The sequence below is a fragment of the Xyrauchen texanus genome, chromosome 36, assembly GCF_025860055.1.
Source record: "Xyrauchen texanus isolate HMW12.3.18 chromosome 36, RBS_HiC_50CHRs, whole genome shotgun sequence".
In the NCBI taxonomy this organism is placed as follows: domain Eukaryota; kingdom Metazoa; phylum Chordata; class Actinopteri; order Cypriniformes; family Catostomidae; genus Xyrauchen; species Xyrauchen texanus.
The window spans coordinates 31,336,175-31,361,300 of NC_068311.1; the positions used below are offsets into that span (position 1 = coordinate 31,336,175).

Below are 25,126 nucleotides of genomic sequence, written 5' to 3' on the forward strand. Positions count from 1 at the left end.
GGCAGGACACTCTCTCTAGGGAGCAGCTCGGCATCTGGACATGGCCCCGGATCATTTCCCATGCACTCACCTTGTAGTGCAGCTACAACAACCTGACACATCAGCACAACCACCACACAAAACCCAATTGATTCACACTCACATTTCAAAGTTGCATTTATGCACAGAAAAAATAAAATAAAACATATTTCTAAGGTATAGTCCACCTATAAAAATACATTCTCTTAAAAACCTAAATTTCTTATGCAGTGTTGTTTCTAAAACAAGATAAATCAAATTGATCATGTTTTATCGATTTCTAGATATTTTTACAGGAAAACAATAAAAAAAAAAAACATTACATACATTAATGTCTTTTGCCATAATATCAAAAGGTCTTACTAAAAAAAAAGGAATTATGATTCAACGTGAATTTTCTTGATAACAAAATATGATCGTGCCTGGTAACGTGCATGTAAAATGGCTAGAAATAGCATTTTAGCTTAGCGTAAAGATAATTTACACATATTATATTTCTTCTGCTCCAAACTTACTTCAAACATACTTTTCTGTCTGCTCATATGAATGTAACACAGCATAAGAAATTGTTTCACCGATATTCAAATGCACTTTGTATCGCATCATGTATATGTATAAATGTTTTCCATCTGAAAGGACTAAATAGTAAATTAAACAAATGACAATAAAATGCAAAGTAATCTATTCAGTAATCAAAATACATTTTGATTGTAACTGTATTCTAATTACCAATGATTTAAATTGTAACTGTAGTAGAAAAGTTACTTATAGTTTTATATTTTAAATACGTATTCCCATTACATGTATTACGTTACTCCACAACCCTGTTGGTAGGTGTGACCTGGAGCTCCACCTACCATGAGGCAGACAGCTAATTTTGTTTACATTGTTCAGTTAACAAGAACACACTGGTGTGCAGAGTTATTAGCGAGCTGGTTCAAATGTATCTGTACATCGTTCTTGCAGAAAAGTTTTCCAAGACCATGCCATGTGATTTTTTGTCATTTTTTCAGTTATGACCATTTGACCATTTTTTTTTCCTCTTTTCTGGTAGTATATCCTAAGGATGTTTGTGAATGCCTAGTAGCTAGCTAAGTGTTTATGAACACATCTGACTTTTTCTGGCAACGTTACCTCATAAAAGTTGTTGTCTTACAAGCATGTGCAAGGGTGACTAAAAGAAATGTCCACATTTTCGAACCTGAAAAAAAGCATCCGTAGGGTACATTTGAGTGTCATCACTCTCTCTCTCTCTCTCTCTCTGCGTGCAATCTGTATGTATGTGTAAGAGAGAGATAGAAATTTCGGCAGAGCTCTCAGCCAGAAAAATCAATAACACAATATTGTAAGTACAATTTTAAAATTATGCTCCCCAACAAATAATTATATAGAACATCGGTTTCATCAGATTTGTGCTTGCTATGAATTTTCATTTTTAATAAATTAAAATATTGACTATTTAGATACAATATCAAATCTACTACGTATCAGCGTAATTAAAACAAATATTACGGATAAAAAAATAGACCATGGTGTACATTTCACAGCTCAGTCCGTCATATATTTGTAGCACAACCTCTGTATGTGACCTGATAAGTTGGCATTTATGCAGTATAATGAACAAGATCACAAGTCAGGCCATGTGAGGGAGGAAACAAGCCCTGCATATTAATTCATATACTATCCGTGCTAAATATAATGCGACAAGCACATAATGACATCCAAAAGGAGACTTTTTCATAAAAAAATTATCCTCAGGGAAGTACACCTGGGCACACCAGCAAGACCGAAAAGGGTGAAGTGTAGTAGTGTAAAAGTGATTTTTTTTATGCCATCTGATCTTTTATGTTGCTATTTTTATGGCCATTGTTAATTATGTCTGTTTATTCTTGAATGAGAATCTGTTAGTGTAGCAGAGAGTGACCAGTAGGAAGAGGAAAGAGAAACACAGCGAGATAGTGTTATTAGTAGCAGCAGCAGTTATTCAGAAGAAGAGGATGCTGGAGGAGAGAGCAGGAAAATTAAGGTTGCCCTGAGGAGCATCTGGATGAGGAAATGACAGATAAGGAAGCTGCAGCAGAGGACTATTTGGTAAATCCAGGATTATGGCTTAAAACTCGAAATAATGCACAAAGAGACTAAATTTGTAAACTGACTGTGCAGGTGTAACTGAGCTATAAAACATGAAGCTGAAAGATTTGGAGGGCAAACCCTTTCCAAGTTATTTTCAGAATGCAAAATAAGCAAATGATCAAGAAAAAAAATCTGAAGAAATTGACTGATGTGCAGTAAGAGAGCTAAAGCAATTTACTGTATCCTATGCCTTCTGTTCACCAATGAGCTGACCAAACCATCTAGTAGTGCACAGAATAGCAAAGATGGATTCAAATTGGCAAATACCAATGGGAGAAAAATTTACAGAAAATTGCCAGAACATGACGTAAGCAATTCATAAGCAGTCACTTGAAATGGAGAAGTCTTCAGCATTCCTTCTTTGCAGTGACAGGTGTTGACAGTAACCTCCAAAAACAGCTGCAACAAGAAGTAGAAAAGAGTAAAAGAAATTCTGGAGAGGCTTTTGCATGTTATCCTTCATTTGGCCACCAGAAATCTTGCATTCAGATGCAAAACCCCCAAAACAATGTCAGCTTTCTCGGCACATATGATTATATATTAAACTATGATCCCTTTCCCCCCACAAGTGCACTTGTGAGACATACAAAAGGGCACACAATTAGCTCACTATCTCAGTGCTGAAACACAGAATGAGCTCTTCCAATTTTGTGGTTAAAAAGTCCTCAACAATATCATTGTTTTGTAGAGATCTTGTATCATATTTTCAGAGAGAGGGGATGCATTCTATTACTCTGTGATTTGAAACAAATCACCAGATACAGTTAATCACACATGGAACAGAATGTGCTTTTGGTAATATATGTGCATCAAAACATAGAGAATTATTTGAGGGAGATACCTAGAGTTTTATTCAGTTTGTAGACTTCTATAAAAGGACTGGCAGTAAAAATCTCAGAGATGATGAATCATCACTGAAAAACAATGGCATACCATAAGGAGACAGCGTCTGTCATTTTTATGTGTCAGGGAGGGTGAAAGGAGTGCAAGCACAGATTTTAAGCCAACCTACTTGCAACTTTCGTCCCCTGTGTCTCCCATACCATCAACTTAGTACAGTTGATGTCAGAAATGTACATACACCTTAGCCAAATACATTTGAACTCAGTTTTTCACAATTCCTGACAATTAATTGTAGAAAACTTTCCCTGTCTTAGGTCAGTTAGGATCACTAATATATTTTAAGAATGTGAAATGTCAGAATTATAGTAGAGAGTTTTTTTCTTTCATCACATTCCCAGTGGATCAGATGTTTACATACACTTTGTTAGTATTTGGTAGCATTGCCTTTGAATTGTTTAACTTGGTTAAACAATGGGTAGCCTTCCATAAGTTTCTCACATTAAGTTGCTGTAATTTTGGCCCATTCCTCCAGACAGAACTGGTGTAGCTGAGTCAGGTTTGTAGGTCTCTGCAAACTGCTTTATATATATTATTGACTGCTTTTTCAGTTCTGCCCAATTTTCTATCGAATTGAGGTCAGGGCTTTGTGATGGCCACTCCAATACCTTGACTTCATTATCCTTAATCCATTTTGCCACAACTTTGGAGGCATGCTTGGGGTCATTGCCCATTTGGAAGACCCATTTGAGATTTTGTTTCAAAATATCCACATAATATTCCTTCCTCATGATGCCATCTATTTTGTGAAGTGCACCAGTCCCTCCTGCAGCAAAGCATCCCCACAACATGATGCGGTCACCCCCATGATTCACGGTTGGGATGGTGTTCTTTGGCTTGCAAGCCTCAACCTTTTTCCTCCAAACATTACAATGGTCTTTATGGCCAAACAGTTCCATTTTTGTTTCATCAGACCAGAAGACATTTCTCCAAAAAGTAAGATCTTTGTCCCCATGTGCACTTGCAAACTGTAGTCTGATTTTTTATGCCGGTTTTGGAGCAGTGGCTTCTTCCTTGCTGAGCATCCTTTCAGGTTATGTCAATATAAGTGTCATTTTACTGTGGATATATTTGCACTTTTCGCACCAAACTACATAAATCTCTAGGAGTGGTATGATGGCTGCGTGGGCTCATGGTGTTTATACTTGCATACTATTGTTTGTACAGATGAACGTGGTACCTTCAGGCATTTGGAAATTGTTCCCAAGGATGAACAAGACTTGTGGAGATCCAAAAAACATTTCCTGAAGTCTTGGCACAAAGTAAATGTCCTAACTAACATGCCAAAACTATAGTTTGCTAATATGAAATCTGTGGAGTGGTTAAAAAAATGTGTTTTAATGACTTAAACCTAAGTGTAAGTAAGATTCTGACTTCAACTGTAAGTTGCTTTGTACTATAAGTTGCAGGACCTTTCAGATGATAAAAAAAACATGACTTATATTCCTGAAAATACAGTACTCTAGCCATCACTGGATGATCGATTGTGAACATGTATCTTTCATATAGCCTATACAATGTATTTTCAGTTACAAGTATGTTGTTGTGTGGTTAGACAGCTTGAATGAAAGACCTGTTCAAGGATACAAAGAAACTGCATAATAAACATCGTCATTTCTATTTGTTCAGTTTGCGCAGTTACAATTTCTGACTTCAACTGTCATCTCCTGAGGTCTCAAATATTTTTTAGCTCTGTCAATCGGCTGTACAATGTTTCAGTGCATGTCCAGAGAGACTCTCATTCTTGAAAGATAAAACAGGCTGCTCTCTGCATTGATTGTCTACCATTCATTGGTGGCATCCCAATTGCCCTCTGACATTAAGGCAATAGAGTCTGTCCCAACCACTTGTAATTTAACCAGTGACGCCATGTCTGAGGCAAACAGGCTAAAGAAGCTGTTCAAAATGTTTGATTCCATTGTCCTTCTAACTGTCTTGGCAAAGGTACTATAGTGTATTGAGAAACAAAACGTTTTCCTTCATGCAGGATATATTTATCTCGAAATTGATGTAGCAAACATCAAGGCACTGCCAGATAAAATGCAGTGCATCTGCAATGAATGGTACTCCCTGCTGGCTGAGGCCTCCCTGGTTGCCCAAGCAATAGAGATACCTGTTCAGTTCCACAAGGCAGACAAACGAAAGTGAGAAAAAAACACATGCCTGATAAGTGTTCACAAAATGATGCAAGAAAAGACAAAGGGTCTTTTTTGTTTTGTTTGACAGCATAATTAGTGAATTAAGTACAAGTTTCAGAAGAAACGTGGGGAAAGTTTGCACAGTTCTGAACATGACAGAAAGAAATTATGCTCAGATCATTAGAACGAGTCAGGCACAATAGGAAAATACAAGAAAGACCAAACATCTGAATTTAAAAATGTAAATCTATACCTGAGGTCAGTTTATTTATTTTTGAGGGCTTGTTAATGTCATCTTTAAGATGCAACTGTAGAGTACATTTGTAGAGTAGAGGAGACATTGCGCTGTTCACAGAGGCGAAGAGGTCCTCTTCTGCCCTGTAAAATGTCACCCAGATTTGTTCCACTACCTCGGGGTGGAGTTTGCACTCCCCCGTTGGTATTTTCCTGGGCATCCAGGAATATAAACTGCCCTGAGTGACAGGAGCTTGCCCTGGGCCCCAAGGAGAATCCGACATGCCAGAGATTCAGCTGACGTGAACATGGACCTCCTTGATGGTTTATGTAAGAGACTGCCGCTGTATTGCCCACCCGCACCAAGACATGGCAGCCTCTGGAGGAAGTATTTCTGGGCCAGAAATACAGCCATCAACTCGAGAGTTACTGTGACAACCAAGCTGATGACCCTACCATCCCCTTGAGCTGGACGACCAATTAAGGCCGCTACCCAGCCCGTCAGGGAGGCATCTGTCATTAGCTGCCTGCGACAACGAGACGCACATAGAGTGAGACCCAAGGTAAGAAACCGGGGTCTGAACCACATAGAAAGGGAACAAAGCGCGTGGCACGTAACCCTAATTAGCCCTAGGGGACTGGCCCTTGGATGAAATCCCCTGGATTTTAGCCACAGCTGAAATGGTCTCATATGGAGAAGGCCCAAAGGGATCACCATGGACACAGACGCCAAGAGACCTAGTATTTGTTGATAATGGTGAACAGTGCAACCTTGACCTAGCCTGAGTTTGCTCAGGGTTTTCTGAATGGACGTGATACGAGCGGGAGACAACTGTGCCCGCATCGTGATCGAATTCCATATAACCCCCCAGATAGGTGATTCCCAGGGTGGGAGAGAGAACACTCTTTGAAGTTGAGTCTCAGACCCGGAGAAACCAGATGAGCTAAAACAATATCCCTGTGCTGAACTGCCAGTTCTTGGAACTGCACTAAGATCAGGCAGTCGTCTATGTAATTCAGAATGCGGATGCCCCGGAGTCATGAAGGAGCCAGTGCTGCATCCATGCATTTCATAAATGTGAGGGTTAATAAGGCTAGGCCGAATGGAAGAACCTGATACTGGAAGGCTTCGCCCCAAAAGCGAACCTCAGGAACTTCCTGTGCAGTGGCGGAATTTCTATTTGAAGATATGCTTCCATGAGATCGATTGTGACCAGCCAAACTTGATGTTGGGATTGTGAGAAGATCGTCTTGATAGTTAGCATCTTGGACTTGAACACCCTGACTGGGCAGTTCAAGCTTTGAAGATATAAGGTTGGACGCAACCCCCCACCCTTCTTGGGAACCAGGAAGTATTCGCTGTAATAACCTGACTCTTTCTCTGGAAGGGGAACATGTTCTATGTCCCCTAGACCGAGAGATTTCGCAGTTCTTTCCACAGTAGAAATGCCTGCTCCGGTTTACTGTAGTGGGGACCACGCTGTTGAAACACGGAGGGATTGAAACACGGAGGGATTGAAATTCGGTAGCCCTTTTCTACTGTTCTTAGGACACACATAGAAGTATCTGGCAGAAGTTTCCACGCTGCCAGGTACTCGGAGATGGTATTAATTTAAGACTTCCTGTTGAGGGGGTGTTGAGTGTTCTGCGTCCTGGATTAATGCAGGAAGCAACGGTACACCCAACTCTTTGTTATAAGCCTCTGTCACCCGAAACACCAAAGGTGGCGGGAGTGAAGAGGTTTCATGAGGGTATCGGGAGGGCCGAAGTGGATGGTACACGCGCCTTGTCCCGAGGGGAACTACCCCCACAAGGCTGGGTATTTCTTTTAGAAATCATGACCCTGAGTTCCTGCTTGGGGGGCTGCTGAGGGCAACGAGCCTGTCACAAGGCTTTACAAGGGGGAGCATGACTCGCCACGCTCTGTTTCTGAGCCTCCCTCCTAGCAGAGTTGGGGCGGGACTGGGTGGCCGACGGCCCCACCCCCTGAGTGCGGCGAGGAAAAAACTGCCCGACGGCTTCCTTGTGGCTTTTCACCTCCTGGAATCTGGAGATAACCATTTTCATGGCATCTCTGAAGAGACCAGAAGGCGAAACCGGGGCATAGAGTAGGAAAACTCCTACTTATCCTTATCCTTGATGCCCGAAAGGTTAAGCCATAAATGCCTCTCGGTGCTGACTAAAGCGGACATAGACCGACCAATAGCACGGGCTATCTGCTTGGTCACACGGAGAGATAAATCTGTGGCCTGACGAAGTTCAGAAAAGGCTTCTTCATCAAGCGTTGCACCCGCACTCAGGTCTTTCAGTAGGTCAGCCTGGTAAGCCTGTAACACGGCCATGGTGTGCAGCGCAGAACCAGCCTGACCTGCCGCTTGATAAGCCCTCCCCAATAGCATGGAGGTAGTCCTACATGGCTTAGTGGGGAGAGCGGGTTTCTTCAGTGATGATGCAGAACCGGCGAGAGATAACCCACAAGTGTCTCTTTGACCGGCAGCATCATTGAATACCCTCGCGCCTCAGCACCCACGATAGTCGAATATAACGACGTCGAGGGTACGTAAACACGAGAGGTATAAAGCTTCCTCCACGAACGAGAAAGCTTGTCGTGGAGGTCATCAAAGAAGGGAAGGGACTGATGAGGCGTTCCCTTCCCCGGCCACCAGACAGAAATCTGTCCTCTAATTTGGAGTAATTGGGGGTCTCTTGATCACGTGGCCAGTCTAACTGGAGCCTGGCCACCGCACGAGTAACCACATCGAGTAACTCCTCAGAAGATTTTGAGTCGTGTTTGGAGTGCTCGGATGTGGGTAACTCAAAGTCCGCAGACTTAAGAGAATCAAGGTCCCCCTCATGAACTGAAGAGGCACCGGAGCACACTTCAAGATCACGGGAAGGACCAGCCGGCTCAGGGGAGAGAGAGCGAGCGAAAGGGACGGACCCGTCTCTCGCTCCTCAACCAGATCCATACAAGACCCCCACGAATGAAGTGTGGGTGCCGGCTCTCGGAAGTAAGCAAGGCGAGCGCAAAGCATTTTGACCGAAAGAAGGTTGCAATGCGCGCACCCGCCCTGCCCCAACATGAGAGCAGCATGCTCTTCCCCCAAACAAACAAAACAAAACTGATATATATATATATATATATATATATATCAGAAAGAGAGAAAGGAGAAAAGGTTCACTGCACACTGCCTAACCAAATTCTAAATCCTAGCAGAGGAAAGAAAGTTTCTGACAGGCTTGTGAGACACACACACACACACACACACACACACACACAGAGAAGGCTCTGAAGAAAAGGATCTGACGACACGCTGGTGGAGCGAACATTTATAGCCCGGACACAGGTGCATCTAATGATTACACCGACCGAGACTATAAATTCCGGTCAATGTTCATTGATGTGTTACACACATATTTCAGCTGGTAACAAACATGTAGGATTGTTCCCAAAGCGCTTTTCTCAGCGCAGCATCCTAGTGAAGCTTTTTGTAAAGGGAACTACCGGAGATGAACAATGCCTCAGCATAGACTGAGCAGCTTGGCACTAGTCTCCAATGAAAGAGTATCTTAGAGATTGTATCTTAAAAGTGGACTTCAAAGACCTAATTAGTGGCTTTGCCAACAGCAAAACTCGCCAGTGGGCTTTATATGGGGCACAGAATAAAGGTGTTTGCTAAGGCAAGCATCACATTTGACCCTTTGCTAAGCTCTGCTCCCCCTGGTTACCGTTGCTTGCTCTGACAAGCTTTGCAGAACTTCCCATAGGAATTAATGGTAGATTACAATGAATGGTGCATCTTTTGGCCAATTACTCTCACAAAATGAATTGATAATATTTGCACGTGGGCCAGAATGAAGAGTGACATTGTAAAGCATATCTGATGCTTTTTGCTAAATATATGTTTAAATTCTACAGTAATTTGATTGAAAACTTTGGAGACTGTGAAACAGAATTTAGGCAAATTATCTTTACATTCACATAAAAAAAGAGAAAAGGGTAATTTGATGGCAATTACACACATGATAACAATGCATAATATTAGTGAATATTAACAGAACTACTAATGACGTCTCATAACACACTCACTATGATGATGTTAAATCTTTATTTGCCATGGCCTTTACAAAGACCTGAATCAATACATGAATTAGTTAATGTTAAATTATTAGCTTTAATTTACCTTGGAGAAAATGTAGGTGTCCGTCCTTGCTTGTCACTATTACAAATGGCCCAGCACCAAAGTTTAAAAAAAAATAATTAATTTCTATAAAATTCTGCTTAAAACGGCTCAAACACACATTAATTCCATAGACTCACATTGGGAAATGGTGTACAGCAACAGTTTCTAGATAGGACTGGTCAAACACTTTTAGGGCAGGACCTAGTGAAGGAACAATTGCTATTGTTTGAACTTAAATTTAGTGATCAGAACAAAAAACATAACCTTAGTTTTAAATGTCAGAGCATAAATCTTCACACTGTTTGTGCTATGGACATGAACAAATACCTCAAAATGTGCTGCTTGTTGAGAAAAGTATATACATATTTACTTTACCTGACAAAATGTTAATTTTTTGGGGGGGCTGGCAGATGATAAAACAGGTGACAAAATCTCATAGAAATCACATTTGCATCTTGACTTTAGCACAGGCAAGCATCACTCACATTTTCTTCAGAAAATGTACAAATCAATATCTGTTTGATTGCAAGGAAATGTGCTGCAGTATATACATTTTCTGGTTGCATTTTAGAAATCCATAAATCAGTTTTGATTGGAATTTAAAGAAAAAAACCTTTGTCAGAGGGTTTTGGTTAAGGTATGGTATCAGTTCTGTTCTATTGTCTGCTCATTAAGAGCCTTAGCTTGTGTTATAACTTTTAGACATAAAACAGACCGTCTCACATCAGAGCCAGACATACTTGAATCGCTCCTCCAGATTCTGACTAGTCAAGTGTAACACCACTTTAATCAGAGTATCAGACACTGCATGAAGTTTTTAGGGCAAACAGGTCTCTCTATGTGATGCATTACATTATGTGATATACAGAATTCGTCTGAGGATTATTCCTTTCAATTATGAAACAAAATTGTTTTCCATTCCAGAGTCTGTAATATCACAGATGACATCCAGGATATCCACTGAGCAATTTAACTGCTGATGTACCACTTTGTACCATTATGTTTGTGACAATTGAACTTTGATCTTTGCTAGCCATACTTATGCTGACAACTGATTGCAGACTGTGAGAACAAGAAAACAAGAAACAGACCCAACATCCCAGTCTTTTTACACACATTATTTGTATTGTATCCAGTCTGAGAAAATTCAGCTTGAACCAAAGTTCCTGAGGGTTCCACTGGGATAATACCATTTCGGTACCTTTATTTCCATGGTATTACTAAATCAGTTCACTGTGGGAAGACTCTCCATTCCTTATTTTGCTCCCTGTAGGAACAGACATTCTGGCATCGTTTCCACTGGTTCAGCATGCTTGAAGGGATAGTTCACCCAAAAATATATTTTATTTTCCCCCCATATTGATCAAAACCTGTATAATGTTCTTTCTGCCTTGGAAAACAAAAGATGTTAGGCTGAATGTAAGTCACATTTCACTTACCCAGTATGAAAAAAAAAAAAGATGCATCATCAACTTCGGTTGGGAGGGCTACTTTTGACATTTATTCCACTACAGATTACAGAAAACATGCTGTAAAATGTAATTTGTAACGTTAGAATACTCAAGGTCAGTAACGTATTCTAAATACTTTGGATTACTTCTTCAGCACTGGTACATTGTAATTTTTTTTTTTATATAAAAACTCGTCCTGGTTACTTTCGTACCCTCCATTCCCTTATGGAGGAAACGAGACAGTGTGTCGATGTAGTGACACTAGGGGTCACCCTTGGGAGCCCCAAACAACTCTGATCTTTGACAAAAGGCCAATGGGAATTGGCGAGTGGAATTTGCATGCCACTCCCCCGGACATACGGGTATAAAAGGAGCTGGCTTTTAACCACTCATTCAGATTTTGTGCTGAGGAGCCAAAACAAGGTCCCGAACATTTCACCGGGTAGTTCAGTGTTGTGGCAGGAGGGACACAACATCTCGTTCCCTCCAGCAGGGAACGGAGGTTACGAAAGTAACCAGGATGTTTCCTATCTGTCACTCACTCGATGTTGTGTCGATGTAGAGACACTAGGGGTCCCTATACAAAACGCCACAACTAGCTGAACTGTGTTATGTGGACTTGCGGTGTGAGACGGGTAGACCGTTGTGTGCCACGTAGCCATAGCACCCGGTCGTCCCATAACCTCCCTCCACACTCTTACGAGCGTCATACGGTCCCCTGCACCTTGTGGACAAGTCGGGTAACTGCCCAAAAATGGGGACCGGAGACCACACCCTGCCCGAAGTGGAGGACATTTTGTGGAAATACTTCACATGGTCTTACTGAGTCTTGTCGGCAATGTCTCATGTGAAGAAGTCCCCATGGTAGGTCCTACCCAGAGGGGGGAGGAGCTCTACAAACACGGCGGGGGCAGAGGAGTCTCTGTATAAGGAAGTTACGGGTTTACCAATGGGGAAACAGTCACAAGTGAGAAACATCACACAGGGTTACATACGGGCAGCCAGCGCATGTGGAGCACCTACCCCAGTACAGGGCCAACTCGCCTGCCACTAGGCTAAGGAGGAAGAACATCTAGGGTCCACGACTTCGTGAACACGACTGGGGTAAATAAACGCATGTCTTGGAGTGGTGGTGGCGTAGTGGGCTAAAGCACATAACTGGTAATCATAAGGTTGCTGGTTCGACCCCCACAGTCACCACCATTGTGTCCTTGAGCAAGAAACTTAACTCCAGGTTGCTCCAGGGGGGCCTGTCCCTGTAATAGGTGCACTGTAAGTCGCTTTGGATAAAAGCGTCTGCCAAATGCATAAATGTAAATGTAAATGTCTTCACCTCCGGGAGGGGAAATGTGCAAAATGCAAGCGGCAATACTTGACTGCTCATACCTGACAACACATGGGATGAGACTGGATCAACCCGGAGGTTGTAGAACCTCACAAAGGTGTTGGGTGTTGCCCAGTTTGCTAAAGAGGCATCAGTGGTCAGAGCCCAGGAGGCTGCCACACTCCTAGTAGAGTGTGCTCATAGCCCCAAGAGGGGTGGCATGCCCTGGTCGTGATATGCCAATGCGATGGCGTCAATGACCCAGTGGGCGATGCTCTGTTTGGAGACAGCGCTCCCTTTCCGCTGTCCTCCAAAGCAGACAAAGAACTGCTCAGAGCATCTAGAGCTCTGCGTACGATCCAAATAGATGCGTAAAGCACGAACCGGACACAGTAATGACAATGCTGGGTCTGCCTCCTCCTTGGGCAGATTAATTTGCAGGTTCACCACCTGATCCCTAAATGGGGTCATGGGAACATTGGGCATATAGCTCGGTCGGGGTCTCAGGACCAGGTGAGAGTATTCCGGACTGAATTTCAAGGCATGCGTTGCTGACAGAGAATGTCTGCAGGTCCCCTACCCTCTTGATGGACATGAGTGCAGTCAGGAGGGAAGTCTTTAAGAGACCGCCTTCAGCTCAACTGACTACAGGTGCTTAGACGGGGCTCCTCTCAGGTCCTGTAGGACCACACAGAGATCCTATGAGAGAATGAGGCGCGATCTAGGAGGATTCAACCTCTCCACGGCTCTAGAAAACCAGATGATCAGGTCATGCTTCCCGAGATACTTACTGTCAACTGCATCCTTGTGTGCCGCAACAGCGGTCACGTCCACCTACATGGTGGAGGGGGACAGCCACCCGTCCAACCTCTCCTGCAGAAAGGTAAGCACCTGCTCCTCGTCCTCCCTGACCTTGCAGAGCATCTGTGCAAGTTGGTTAACAGGGAGGAATGCATACATGCGCAACCCTGGTGCCAGCTGTGTGCCAGCGCATCTGTGCTGAGGGGTGCCTTGGTCAGAGTGGGCAGTGGGAGGTTTCCTGGGAAGCGAACAGGTCTACCTGCGCTTGACCGAATCGACTCCAAATCAGCTGGACAACCTGGGGGTTGAGTCCCCACAATCCCCTGAGCATGACCTGCCACGATAGCGTGTCCACCACACTGTTGAGGTCGCCCGGGGTGAGAGTGGCTTGAAACGACTTGAGTTGCTATTGACTCCAGAGGAGAAAATGGCGGGCGAGTTGCGACATGCGATGTGAGCACACGCTGCCTCGGCGGTTGATGTACACTACTGTCGCCATGTTATCTGTCCGGACTAACACGCGCTTGTCCTGGATCAATGGCCGAAGGCTCTGCAGGGTGAGCAATACTTACAGCAACTCGAGGCAGTTGATATGCCAATGCAGTCGTGGCCCTGTCCAGGAGCCAATGACTGCACACCCATTTCACATAGTACCCCAGTCACGCTCTGTTGTAACCACGACACGCATGGACACCTGCACTAAGAGGACCCCTGCCTACAAAAATGCAAGGTCTGTCCAAGTGCTGAACAGGCGGCAGCAGATTGCCATGACAACCATGTGATGTGCCCTGCAACGCCATGCCCATCTAGGGACTCGGGTCTGAAGCTAGTGCTGAAGCAGTCTCAAATGCATCAACCTGAGTGGCATGACCGCTATCGAGGATGCAAATGCCCCAGGAGCCTCTGAAATTGTTTCAGTGGGACCGTCATCCTCCGCCTGAATGCCTTCTGACAGTTCAGCACAGACTGCACATGCTCGCTTGAGCGGAGTCTAACTCCATGCCGAGAAAAGAGATTCTCTGAACCGGGGAGAGCTTGCTCTTTTCCCAGTTGACCTGAAGCCCCAGCCGGCTGAGGAGGCCGAGCACCAGGTCGCTGTGCACACATAACAAATCCCAAGAGTGAGCTAGAATCAGCCAGTCATCTGCGACCTTCATGAAGGTGCGAGGTGACAGGGACAAAGCGAAGGGGAGGAAATCACAGGAAGGGCCTGTGTCGAGGTAAAACAGAGACGTGGAAGAACGCGTCCTTCAAGTCCACCTCCGCAAACCACCCGGCTCCTGCATCAAGCCTGGTTAAGAAATACCCTCGTACAGTTCTCAAAGCCTTGGCTTGGTGCAATTGCAGGAGAGCCATGGCGTGCCAGGCGGCCTGTAGGCCTTAGTCGCCAGTGATGACATAAACGTACCTTGAGCATGAGCGGCGCTCTTGGTCCAGGAACCAATCATCAAGCCACGAGGGGGCAGGGCGACCACACCCAAAGGTGGGAGCCCCGTCAAGTCATCCCTGTTAGACTGAACCAGCCCGCTCGCTAATGCTGCAATCGAGAGCTCGCTCATCTGCTTCACAAGCCCCGAATGAGATCGTGAACTCGCCCTGAGACGAGTCACCGGTTCCATCGCAGAACTCGACTTGGGCAAACGAGCATGTTGGGGAATGGGAGGTCCGTGGGGAATTACCCGGCTGAGCACCTCTCTGAATGAGTGGTTACAAGCCAGCTCCTTTTATACCTGTATTTCCAGGGGAGTGGCATGCAAATTCCACTCGCCAATTCCCACTGGACTTTTCTTAAAGTCTTTGGGGCTCCCAAGGGTGACACAACTTCGAGTTAGTAACATATAGGGAACAAAAATTATTAAGAATACGATTTTTGCCCTAATATCTAAGGTCTTACTAGAAAAAAAAAATATTATGATCTAACGTGAATTTTCTTGATAAAAAATATGATTATGCCTGGTAACATGGCATTTAAAATGGCTAGAAATAGCATTTTAGCATAGCATAAATCTGACAAATTACAAAAGGTTTATTTCTATTTCTTCTGCCCTAAACTTCCTTCTCTGTCTGCTCGTATATGAATGTAACGCGTAATAAGTAAGTGAACTCTGCCCGGACCAAGAGTACTGTGTGTATGCGCCCTAGAAATGCGTCTGGAGGAAAGACAAGTCTACAAATTATTCAGAAAACCCAATGACTAGTCAATTATAAAAATATGTAGTTTTGCAAATCCCTAATTAGTAGCTGCAAATGGCTAGTGAGAGAGAAATGTGCTTGTGTAATGAGTATGGATGTGGGAAGCACAATTGAACAGCATCTTTATGTCAATATCAAGACTGCATATCCACCCTCCCTCTGATCTGCTTTTGGAGTGGGTAAGTACGACTCTTGTGTGGTTTCTGAAATAGTTTCTCACAAAGAGTTTCAAGAGATACTGTTTGTATGAAACTGAAAAGGGGAATGTTCTAAAGCTCCCCAATCATAACAAATCAGTGGTTTAACCTCCGGCATCAGGCTAAGCAGATTACTGTCATTTTCCACAACTTGTCCCTCACAGCTAACAACCTCCAATTAGCAAATCCTGCTGTGCACATCTCTTCCCTGATGGCAAGCGACTGTGACAGGCGGAGAAATTAGAAGTTTTGCATGTTAATCCACTGCGCTCTAGCAAGTTGGGCTACAGTCAAAGCACTTTGAGGGGATATAAATATTCAAGGCACACTACAACCAATGAGACACAAACAACAACCACAAACGGAAAACAGGCCTACAGTGATTTGCAGCGCCTCTGAGTTTAAAGCAGTTGGCAGACTGCAAACGACTAACACAGGCTCACAGATGGATAGAAAGTTGGATGTATGGTTTTGATACTACAACTCTATTGTGTAAAAAACAACCTGCTTTGTACAGTGGAAATTTAATATAATAGCCTTCACGTGCTATCAGAATTATTGTAAATACAAGTTTTCTACTTGAAAGCTGCACATGAATGCCACATAAAGACATAATTATGACTGGGAAACTCTGAGATAATTTTGATACACTTTTTTTATTTGGGTAAAGACATAAAACTTCTACATGGAGGAGGAGAGTATGGTTTTAGTAGTAAATGCTTTTATTTTTCTAAATGAGGCAACCTTGTTAATGCTTGCCGTTTTGTTCACTGACATTTAAGTATATCAGTATCCATTTGTTGCATATTCTACATTTGTACACAGGGAACATAGCATGTTTTTGACCAAAATTCCATTATCAACTGTCTAACATGTACAGTAATATGGTGTCAAAATTAGTTCCCCAAGAAATATTAAATATCATATTATTTCCGACAATAAAGCACTTGACTGTGACATACTCATAATAGCTACTTCAAAAGTGGGAATTAGGATAATTACAACAGCATGTAAAGGCTGCGTTATATCATGAAAACATGAATTGCCTTTAATCTTTTGAAATAAAAGAGTTCAATGTTCTAAGAAAGCATTATGTAATGCTACATTTAAAGCATTTGGAAGATGCGTTAATCCAAAGTAACATTCAGTGCATTTGAGGTGTATAGTAACAAAGTACAAATACTTAGTTACTGTACTTAAGTATAGATTTTAGATCTTTCCTTGACTATAAATATTTCTTTGGACTTTTCCTTTCACTTAACTACATTTTGAAGAGAAATTGGGTACTTTTACTCCAATAAATTTCTCCAGAACCTTTCGTTACTTTTACGACTGAACACAGCACAAAAATAACAGCTGTATGTGCAAATGCATGCAGATCAGCATGTGATGTATGACTTGTTTAAAGAATCATGAGTACATTTTTTTACATTTGATTCCTTTGAATTGAACAAAAAGATTAAAAAAGTGGTCTATATTATTTGTTTTGTGAATCACAAATCTGAATTAAAATCACAAGCGAAGCATGCGCCAGATTACGTATTCCGTAGTCTGTCTCCAATGGGGAAGACAAGAAACTGCTCATGTGAGTTACATTTTTTTATATATATTTTTTGGGGGATAATTAATTTTATGTTTAGGCTTAAACATTATGAAAGCTAATGTTATGTGTGATCAGTCTCCCCCCTTAATTACCAGAGCTCATGAGAATGTCCAACAATATTTATTTTTATATTTTAAATAGATGTGAATGGTCTTTGCCTCAGCAAAACAAGTTTTCTGGTGGTTGATAAAGCGTTATATTTATATTATATATATATGAGGCACTGGTGCGACTACAAAGTTCGCAGACTCTCTGATTGTGCGTTGTCATTTTTTGTTGCGTATGAGAACTATCAAATGTGAAAGGAAAAAGCTCTACCCGGATCAGTCTCAGTGGACAAATCAGCATGTTATGTGTTAAAAATAATGGTATTTTTTATTAAATACCATTATTTTTTACAATTATTTACTTACATTTTATTTTGCATTTCAAACAATTCCATAAAACAAAACAGGCTTTTCAATTAATAGATAAACACAATGCCCTACCTGTCTCTGCTGTGCCAATTTGAAATTGATTGCTGGACCATGCTGACTGAGTTGAGGCCTTTGACTTAGGGGCTTAGCTTGTAGACAGAGTGAAGGCTGCATGGGCAGCTGGCAGTTCTGAAAGTGCATGACCTGGCCTGCTGTAGAGGGCTGCTGCTGTTGCATGGTTGCTTTGTTTGGTGTAACAGCCATAAGGGGCATCTGTTGGCCTGTGGTAGAAGGTGGTGCTTTAAGCCTGAAATTCAGCAGTGGCTTACTGCCGAGAACCTTTGAGTCGATGTGATGGGAGGGGTTGAATCCATTGGGCTTGAGAAAGCAGTTGGGTATGCCTTTGGCTTGACCAGTACTCTGAGAGCTGATTCTCTGCTGAGAAAGGGAAACATTATTGGGAATGGTCTCGTGATTGAAAGAAGTAGGTGTTTGGTGAACATCCAAGGCTGAAGACCAGTTCCTCACCCCTCCTGCTTGACTCTGTTGGTGGTTACGAAGCATAGAGTTTGGATGTTGTTGGTTAGCAGCCATTTGTTTCAGCTGCTCAGCATGTGACATCTCAGGCCATGTTGAAAGACCTCTAGAAGGAACCGCAGTAGGTACCTGACCATGATTCATCTGCTCTGAAGTGATCGGTGAGGTGGATAAAGTTGTGTTGGCCAAGGAGAAGGAAGGTCCAGCGGAGGATGGTCTTAACTGTGGAGATCCTCCAGCTGTCTGGCTAAAATCTGGTGTATACTCTGTCTTAATTGGCTTATCTAGGTGAATACAAGTAGGAGCTGCACCAACTGAACTTGGTCGGCCCAGATCCAAATCAAAGTCATCATCTTGCTTTAGCATCTTCTCCAGCTCCAGATCATTGAGCGATGGCACTGACTTGGTGAGCTCATCAAACAAGTCCTGGAGCTCTGGGTCAATCTGTCCATTTCCTTCCTCTTTGAATTCAAACGCCAACATGGCAGGATCTGTCAATGTCTGGCTGCAAGTCTGAACCTCAATTGGCTCCTTCTTCATATCCCTCAAAGTTATGTTGAAGTGATCGCTGCTAACTTCATGGGACATCATGAAGGTGTCCTTCCTTCGAAGCAGGTTACCCTGGGAGGCATCCCCAACCAAATTTTGAGAATGTCCTGAAGCCATAGAACAGGAACCAGGTCGAAAAGGGTTGGGTTCCACACAGAGGCGCTTGAAGTCGGATCCAGAGACCCCACATGATAGTCCATTCTGCTTGGGATTGTATCCAGGAGATTGTGCTTCAATCTTTCTCCTCAGTCCCTGCTAAAATATACAAAAAGTAGAATTAACAAGTGAGGTGACAGAAATGTCTAAACAGAGACTAAAATGATTGGCAATTTAAAGTGATATCACTAAGCAGATTTCTTAAATATTATTCTTCAAAAGTCTTTGCTCTTGTTTTCCACAGTGAATATGAGCTCATTTTCAGCTCAAAAAGGAGACAAGAGCACATATTGTAACAAGACCATCTCTATCTAATTAATTAACTCTTATTAAAATAGTCTTTGATGTTTCAAACCAATTAAAACTATGATGGGAGTTCTAAATATTAGTATTTGAAAAAGAAAATTTGTTTCGAGGATAAATTATCTTTATGTAAATGAATACAACTTTGTAATTTGCAGCCAGTACTCTTTAGTCTTCTTCAGTTGAACATTTTGCATTTTAATTGAGACTTATAAGATTTAATATAGTATGTTTATGATTTCCCCTGATAGGGGAATACCTGCAGAAATAGGTTAGATTCCTACTTACTAAGAATATGTGAACTATACACAGATAATCTTACATATGTGATTAATATCCCTTAATCCCCTGCTGAAAAGAGCAGCTTAGACAGGCATGCATTTCCAAGATGGTTTATGCTGGTTAGTGCTAGTCTAGCAGATGGACCTGCAAAGCCATGTTGTTCCCCAGCAAAAAAGGAATGTACTCAACCAGCATGGACTTTCTGATGAAACTGGTTAACTGAAAGATGATTGCTGCTTATGCTAGTTAAGGAGCCTGGTAGGGGCACCAACATACCAGAACCACAACATGTGCTGGCGACCAGCAATGCTGGTCTTTACAACAAGATCATTGTGAACATTTCAGCTAATCAACATGCTTTACTAACAGCAGGTCAAAACCTTATATTAACTGTGCAGATAAATTTAGCCATCAGATAGATAGAGCTGTTAGACAAAAGAAGGCTTTATCGGTCCCATCTCATTTGCATGAATCACATTTCCCACTGTTGGCTTGCAGTAAAGATAGCAGCATTTTCCTTGTGCAAAACTGTTCTCTTTGTTCTCAATGTCTTCATTTATGTAAATGATGCCTGCACAATGACTCATACATCCTGTTTAAATAGGTTTATAGGAGCAACATTTTGTGATACTGTTATCAAGGACAGTTGAGGAAAACGTTACTGCAATTTACAAACATTTTTCAGATAACCTAACCTAAAAATGTGGTAATGACTAAAACTGGTTTATTCAAGTAAAAAAAGGGTCAGGTAACAAATGTCTATCATAATTTACTCTTTCTTTCTTGCATGGAACACAAAAGAACATATTAAAGAATGTATTGTTCAATTGCAATTAATTGTCACTGAAGCTGCCAAGCCTAAAAAATTACGCAAAAGCCCAAGAGTTCTGAATTTATAGCATACCTTTGTTAGAAGAACACAGTGAAACTTAATTTGCTATTCACTGAAACTCTCATGAGAGTTCATTAAAAAAGTGGTTATTTCCACAAAAGGCTATTGTATAACTTCAGAAGACTTGGAATATACGTATATACTTATGTACTTATGGTCTTATGTAAAAAAAAAAAAATCATACTTTAATGGTGCTTTTGCATTCTCTACAAAGACTTTAACAGCATGAAATAGTACATTTTGTTTTCCATTGAAAAAAAGGTCATATTTTTTGGAGTGACATGAGGGTGAGTAAATGATAACAGAATTAAAATTTTTGGATTAACTTTTCCTTTAAGGTAAATTTTTTTTAAATGTTTTTATAGTGGAGTATGATGAATGTAACTTGACAGAAAGAATAATCATGAAATAGCTGCTGGCCAAAACCACCTTAACCAACATTATTTTCGACCAGCCGCAATATTGCCGGCACATAGATATGCAAAGTTATTCAAACACCATCTGACGTTATTGCTCACAGAGAGAGATGTGTGTTGAACTCAACATCATTATTAGCACATGGATGGGTTACGGTGGTGCAGTTTTCAATGCAGCGGCAAATTGGAGGCATTTCCATTTACTGGAAATATTACTGGGCTGGGATGTTTTATGCCTTCAGGACTAGGAACGATCCAATTCCCCCCTCCCAACCCCTCATGCTCTCTGTCTCTCAGTAGCAAGTATGATATTTATTTTTCAAATTTCCATTCATGTATATATTAAAAAATGTTTTAAACAAGATACATGCCAAAGTTTAATTCCTAAGGTAAGAGGTTTGTTCAAATGAGTATGAGTGAAAGCAATAGCGATGCTGACCTTAGCAAACACCACTAATGATATTGTGCTTTAACACAAAATGAGGCTAAAGCTGACATGATACAACCCATTCTTCAAAACACAGCTGCACTTACGATGAGCCAAGATTTTGTGCAAGATCAGTGTATCTTTCTTCACATACCTACAGTAACTACTGTAAACAGCAGTAGTTCCTCAACCATTTGTCAACCCTTTTAGCACTGAAAAATATATCTCCTCCTGAGACCCTGCCATTAGTTTTTTCCTCTGTTGTGGACATTTTGTTTTTAATCTTTCTCTGAGACATACATGCCACAGTTGACACCCTGGCACTTTAAAGACACTTTGTGGTCGTTAAAAAATGTCTGATTCTATGAAACATGAGATATTCCAATGAAATTAGATTTCTGTCCCTGAGTGCTGAAACACACACACACACACACACATATACAATACATATATATTTTTAGGATTCCCAGCTAGCTTTGCTCTGATAACTCTGTCCCCACTGTACAGCATAATAGAGTAAACTTTTCAACTGTTTTTTTTTTTTTAAATGTCAAACAATGTGACCTGCTTCATTATTTTGAGCCACTTTGACCCAGAAACACATTTTAAGTTCACTCTTTGCTTTCTACTAATATAATTATTGTGTATGCTCCCAATCAGGAGCAATGTACTCTTAGCCAGCCTCGCGATTAAGCTGGTGAAAAATGGTCCAGTACGTGGTGGTGCATCTGGTCTTCAATCAACAAGAGGGCTCATGTCACCCCGTCCTAATTTCACTTCTATTACACTTCCTAGTGCTTGATGGATGCATAGAGCATGTGTACATGCACATTCAAAAAAATATATTTTTGTTTTGCAGAAGAAATGAGTCTGATTGGGCATAAGGTTGAGAAAATGATGAGAGAATTATGATTTTTGGGTGAACTATTACTTTAAGAAGGCTTATCCTGAGAGGTGACAGCAGAGCACGTGCGCACGGGCATGTGTGTGTGGTCTCAGCTACATGTGCTGCTAGCAAGATGAGCAGCATGCTGGATGGGAGTGCTACTGATAGAGAGTTCAGAGTGATCAAGGCGAGAGGATGAGACATCCATTGTCCTGGAAGCAGCTGTCAGACCTGTGGCACATCCTACAGGCCTGACTGTATTTGTCTTTGTGTCTGCCTGCTTTTGTATACATCAAAGCTTACATATGAAAGTGTGAATAAGAGTAGTACAATATAGCAGTGTTTCCAAAACCTTTTTTGTCTTATGTACCCCCTCAGCTCACTCAAAAAGCTCAAGCCCCATCATTTATGCAAAAGTAAGGGATTTGAACAAGCCTATAACCATAAAGTAAACTTTGATATGCTAGTTATCCCACACCATTTGTATGACATGAATGACTATTGAATACTGAATATATCAACATAAATATCAGGCATATATCAGAATTAAAATCTTGGCATACAATTAAATGGGCCAAAAATAAAATGGGCCGGACTTACATAAAAGGAAGGATCTGAGTCATATCTATGGACCTGAATATCATAGAGACTTGGGGGTGAGCTCTTTTAACTGGGGCCCGTAAGCAACCACCTAGCAAAATCTTAGCATACAGATTTTTTTTTCTTCATAAGTTAGTAAAAATCGAATGTTTCTTTTTTTTTTCACCCAAAACAGGCTACAGAGAGGAAAAATACCTCAACTCGTTTGGCTTATAGTGTCGAACAGTGCCCACCCACTTTTTCAGCCCTTGGTTTCGGAAGTATTTTTCCTATAAATTTTTTCCATAGGGATTTCACAAAGTACTTTAAATTGCTAAACGTATTTGAAAACTGGAAAAAAGACAAAGGTACAAGACTGTGTACTAAACGCCTTTAATGAGGGAATAACTACAATCCCATGAAGCATTGCGGATGACATATTTGAAATAACAATTGAAATATTTTAAACTATTGATTTAAAGTTGTTGATTATAAATATAAAATCAGCATATTTTACATTTATTTCCAAATATTCTTAAAATAACAAATATATAAATAGTTTGAGAGTGTAGGGAGACTGACTGTTAGGGTTACCTCGTCATGTTTCACTGTTGCCCCTTTGTTTACCATTTTTGTCACTTTTGGTATTCCTTAGTTTTCACTTTTGTCCCTTTTGCACTTCCATAGTTCTTGTCAGCGTTCGTGTTCTCCGTTCATTGTTTTCACCTGCCCTCGTTAATTTACCATTGGTTTCTGTCTATCACCTTGTTACCTTGTTTGAGTTCTGTTTGTTCATTGGCCCCTTTTTCCCTTGTTCATGTATTTAACCCTGTCTGTTTGTTCAGTCTCTGTCGGTTGTTGTTTGTGTATGGATCGTTTCATGTTTGCTGTTCGTGTCCGCTGATGTTGGTTTCGGTTCGTGTTCGTCCGAGGTTCCCGTTCCCGTTCCCGTTCCCGTTTCCGCTTCCCTTCCCTTCATGAATGTTGTCATGCCAGGTTGGTGTTCCCTGCCCGAGTTCTCAGCTTTGTTTTCATCGTGTGTTCAGTGTTATGTTCTTTTCCCCATTGAGGGTTTTCCTTTGTGTTTATTGATGGTCTAAGTTAATAAAGTAAGTTTGCATTTAGATCCGCTCTCCTCGTCTGCCTCCATTAGTAACACTGACTCTGTGTACAATACAGTAATTTCATTAGTAGTGCAGTTCTTCATTAGGAATTCTGCCATTTTAAAGGTCTTTAAACATTTTAAGTTATCATTAATAATCAATTCCCCTCTGTAAAAAAATTATGGGATTTTTTCTTCTGGAATTTGACAGTTTTGTTCATCTCTCCTCAGACACAACAGAGGTATTATTTTTCTATAGGATCAGACATATGGTTGTTGAATGTCAGATGATAAAATTGGTGAAACAAATTGCTGATCATACAGTAGAAACTTGACAGTTGGCTATTTTGCATTGAGCCAGTAAATAACCACCTAGACACCACTCAGAACACCCTTGCAATGCCCTAGAAGCCACTAAAAACACCTTGGAAATGGATTAGCAAATCCTTTGAATGTTGTCACGTCAGCTCCAACATCATGGCTACGATTTTGGCACGGGCAAGCACCATTCACATTTTCGCCAGAAAATGTAAAGATCAAGTCTTTTTTCTAGTAACACGTAACACTCAACTGTGCTTAGACTTAATTCTGCATGTGCATCATGTACATGTTCATGTACAGTGCATACATCAGAAACTACTGGGACTTTGATGGTCTATTTAGGTTTCATTCTGACTGACTCAATATCTGTGTGCTTTTTGTGCATTCTGCTCTCTTTAATCTATTCTACAGGCACATTGTACCCTTCAGGCACATTGTAATCCACTCCAGTGAGAATACAAAACCCTCTAAAATCCAACCTGGCAAAAAGCATGCCCAAAATAAAATAAATAAATAAACACCACTATTGTGTTCCTAAGGAAACATAATATTTACATGGGATGTGGAATGCCAAGAGGTGGAATTTCAGTTGGAGTGAAGCAAGAAACTGGAGCCCCGAAACCCTTGTTTCATAGGCGCATGAGAACTAATTACATTCAGCTTCTGAGTAAAGAGTGGGAAAAAAGAGGGAAAGAGAGACAGAGAGCACTTAACGCAAAAAGATAAACAGGATAAAACCTATTGGACTGATAGCTATTGTCCCTGTGTGTGCTGATTTAATGAACTCAGCTAATCTCTCTCTGTTAGTGAGGAGACACAGTGTAAGGTTTTAAAGGAATAATTCACCCACAAATGAAAACATTGTCATCATTTAGTTACAAACCCGTATGACTTTCTTTGCAGAATGTAACACAAAAGTAGATGCTAGACAGAATGTTAGCCTCAGTCACCTTTCACATTCATTTGCTGCTAAGCTTGGCTTTGGGCAAGTGATTTGTGAAACAGTTGTCACGTTTCGCTTGTAAGCATCAAGGAATAAATTCTGACTGGATAAACTTTTCATTTTTCTCTATTTGTTTATAGA

General features: G+C 41.4%; 1 protein-coding gene across 3 annotated transcripts in view; it reads right to left on the reverse strand.

Moving 5' to 3' along the window:
- LOC127629775 (mastermind-like protein 2) overlaps positions 1-25,126 on the reverse strand; it is a 135,281-nt gene that overhangs the window by 22,981 nt on the left and 87,174 nt on the right. The window contains exons 2-3 of one of the 3 annotated variants that reach the window (XM_052107014.1): positions 18,121-18,933; positions 17,665-18,030 (exon numbers count right to left, since the gene is read on the reverse strand). In XM_052107014.1, the coding sequence (XP_051962974.1) occupies positions 17,665-18,030; positions 18,121-18,933 (1,179 nt within the window). Of the gene's footprint in view, positions 1-17,664; positions 18,934-25,126 lie in introns of all 3 variants that reach the window. The other 2 variants (XM_052107013.1, XM_052107012.1) reach the window with 2 other exon arrangements.